This window comes from Amphimedon queenslandica, unplaced genomic scaffold (assembly GCF_000090795.2).
Source record: "Amphimedon queenslandica unplaced genomic scaffold, v1.1 AMPQUscaffold_5101_Cont22924, whole genome shotgun sequence".
Lineage (NCBI taxonomy): Eukaryota > Metazoa > Porifera > Demospongiae > Haplosclerida > Niphatidae > Amphimedon > Amphimedon queenslandica.
Genome location: NW_003554591.1, coordinates 1 through 1627, shown reverse-complemented (window position 1 = coordinate 1627; position 1627 = coordinate 1). Strand labels below are relative to the sequence as shown.

General features: G+C 34.5%; 1 protein-coding gene across 1 annotated transcript; it reads right to left on the bottom strand.

Annotated features, from left to right (window-relative positions):
- Positions 1–709: 709 nt before the first annotated feature.
- LOC105316101 (F-BAR domain only protein 2-like) lies at positions 710–1552 on the bottom strand. Its single transcript, XM_011410905.2, has 3 exons — positions 1268–1552; positions 907–1071; positions 710–859 (listed from the first exon to the last, which is right to left on the bottom strand). The coding sequence occupies exons 1-3, from the start codon at positions 1497–1499 to the stop codon at positions 831–833; spliced, it is 426 nt and encodes a 141-aa protein (XP_011409207.2). The 5' UTR covers positions 1500–1552; the 3' UTR covers positions 710–830.
- Between the last annotated feature and the right edge of the window lie 75 nt (positions 1553–1627).

Genomic DNA, 1627 nt, shown 5'->3' with positions numbered 1-1627 from the left:
CCAAAAATTTTTTCTAGTAAGACATCACCTTACCAAAGCAGTTGCAGTAAGTTATACAGTTTCATCAGTTAAATGCTATTAAAACTGGTGAGGCTATTGTGGGTCACTAACAAGAAAAGGATAATGACATCATTCACTTCCTGTTTTTATAATGATTAGTAATTTTGTAATTAAAACAATCATAATTATCAATAATTGGACTATCAATTTCATTTTGATAATAATAATAATAATAATAATAATAACAACAACAACAGTTTTGTTGTTTATTACCAATTAATGTTATGCCCTCTCTTCATTACTAAAATTTGAGTACTATCAACAATGCTGCACTGCAAAGGTATGAAAATTAAGATACTTTAACAAGTATTAATGACTACATTTAATTATTTGACGTTATTATTATCATATTAGTAAGGATTTTGTTAAGAGTCAAACTTACCAATACTCTCATAATGTAAATACTTTCATATGATAGTGTGACATTAATACCTCTGAGTTGACAGTTTTAAAGTTAGATACTTGGCATTGAAGTTAGGAGCATATGCTCCTCCAAAAATTGGTTTACACTATTACTGAGATAATGAAGATTGATGAACTTTCACAGTTTCATCATTTAAATCCTGTTAAAACTAGTGAGGCTATTGTGGGTCCTAACCACAGCAGGATAATTACATCATTCACTTCCTGTTTTTATAATGATTATTAATTTTTAAAATTAAAGCAATCATTCTTATCAATAATTGGGACTAGCAATTTCATTTTTAATAGCATAAAGAACACAATAATAATAATAATAATAATAATAATATGAGTTGTAGTTTTTTTGCCTATTTAATTGGTTCAGCCATATATTTTCCTAAAAATAACAAAAATGTAATTCATAATCATCCACATAGTCCTTACCTGAAAAACACTTGTTTTTGTGAAGAGAAATTTTGTAGGCGGGGTTTTCTACCGCCATGGCAACCCCGGAGAGGGTGCTACCATCACACATGAACTGAATGAGCGCAGGAGTTGGGACAGTAGGGCCAGAAGAAACTTCAAATCTCGACCTAATGGTACATGTATCTGGAGGAGGAGGAGGAGGGAGAGAGAGAGAGAGGGCAATTGACGTGAAAGATGTAAAGATGTGATTCTTGGGTACCGTATGTCTGTAAAAGTCTAATCCCAGTACATTATACAAAATACATGTACATGTGCGTATCAGAGAATGGAGAACTCTCTCCTAGTCTTTTTTTTTAATACCCTGTACTATAGTACCTACCAATTTCCTTATCAGATGAGACATCTGGCAACTTCCAGACCATCGTACTCTTATCATCAGACCACGCCCCTTTTGGCTGAGGATCGGCACTAGTGACTCCACCCCCTACAGTAATGGTAGCTGATAGATTAGTGAGGTTCGGTTTTGATTTTGATGGGAATACATCCGGAGTGTAAGTATAGTCTAATCTGAATACAGTTGATGATGATTCACACTTCCAGAATGAAGTCATTTGTAGAGGGAGACCATTACTACCACTGATGTTAACCTGGAGAGAGAGAAAGAGAGAGAGAGAGAGAGAGAGAGAGAGAGAGAGAGAGAGAGAGAGAGAGAGAGAGAGAGAGAGAGAGAGAGAGAGAG

Bases quoted from the DNA above. Each gene is read 5' to 3' on its own strand.
- LOC105316101 (XM_011410905.2), bottom strand. From the start codon at position 1,499: ATGACTTCATTCTGGAAGTGTGAATCATCATCAACTGTATTCAGATTA. The intron at 1,072-1,267 runs GTAGGTACTATA...CTCCTCCTCCAG, and splicing joins CTCATCTGATAAGGAAATTG to ATACATGTACCATTAGGTCG. The intron at 860-906 runs GTAAGGACTATG...TGTTATTTTTAG, and splicing joins CAAAAACAAGTGTTTTTCAG to GAAAATATATGGCTGAACCA.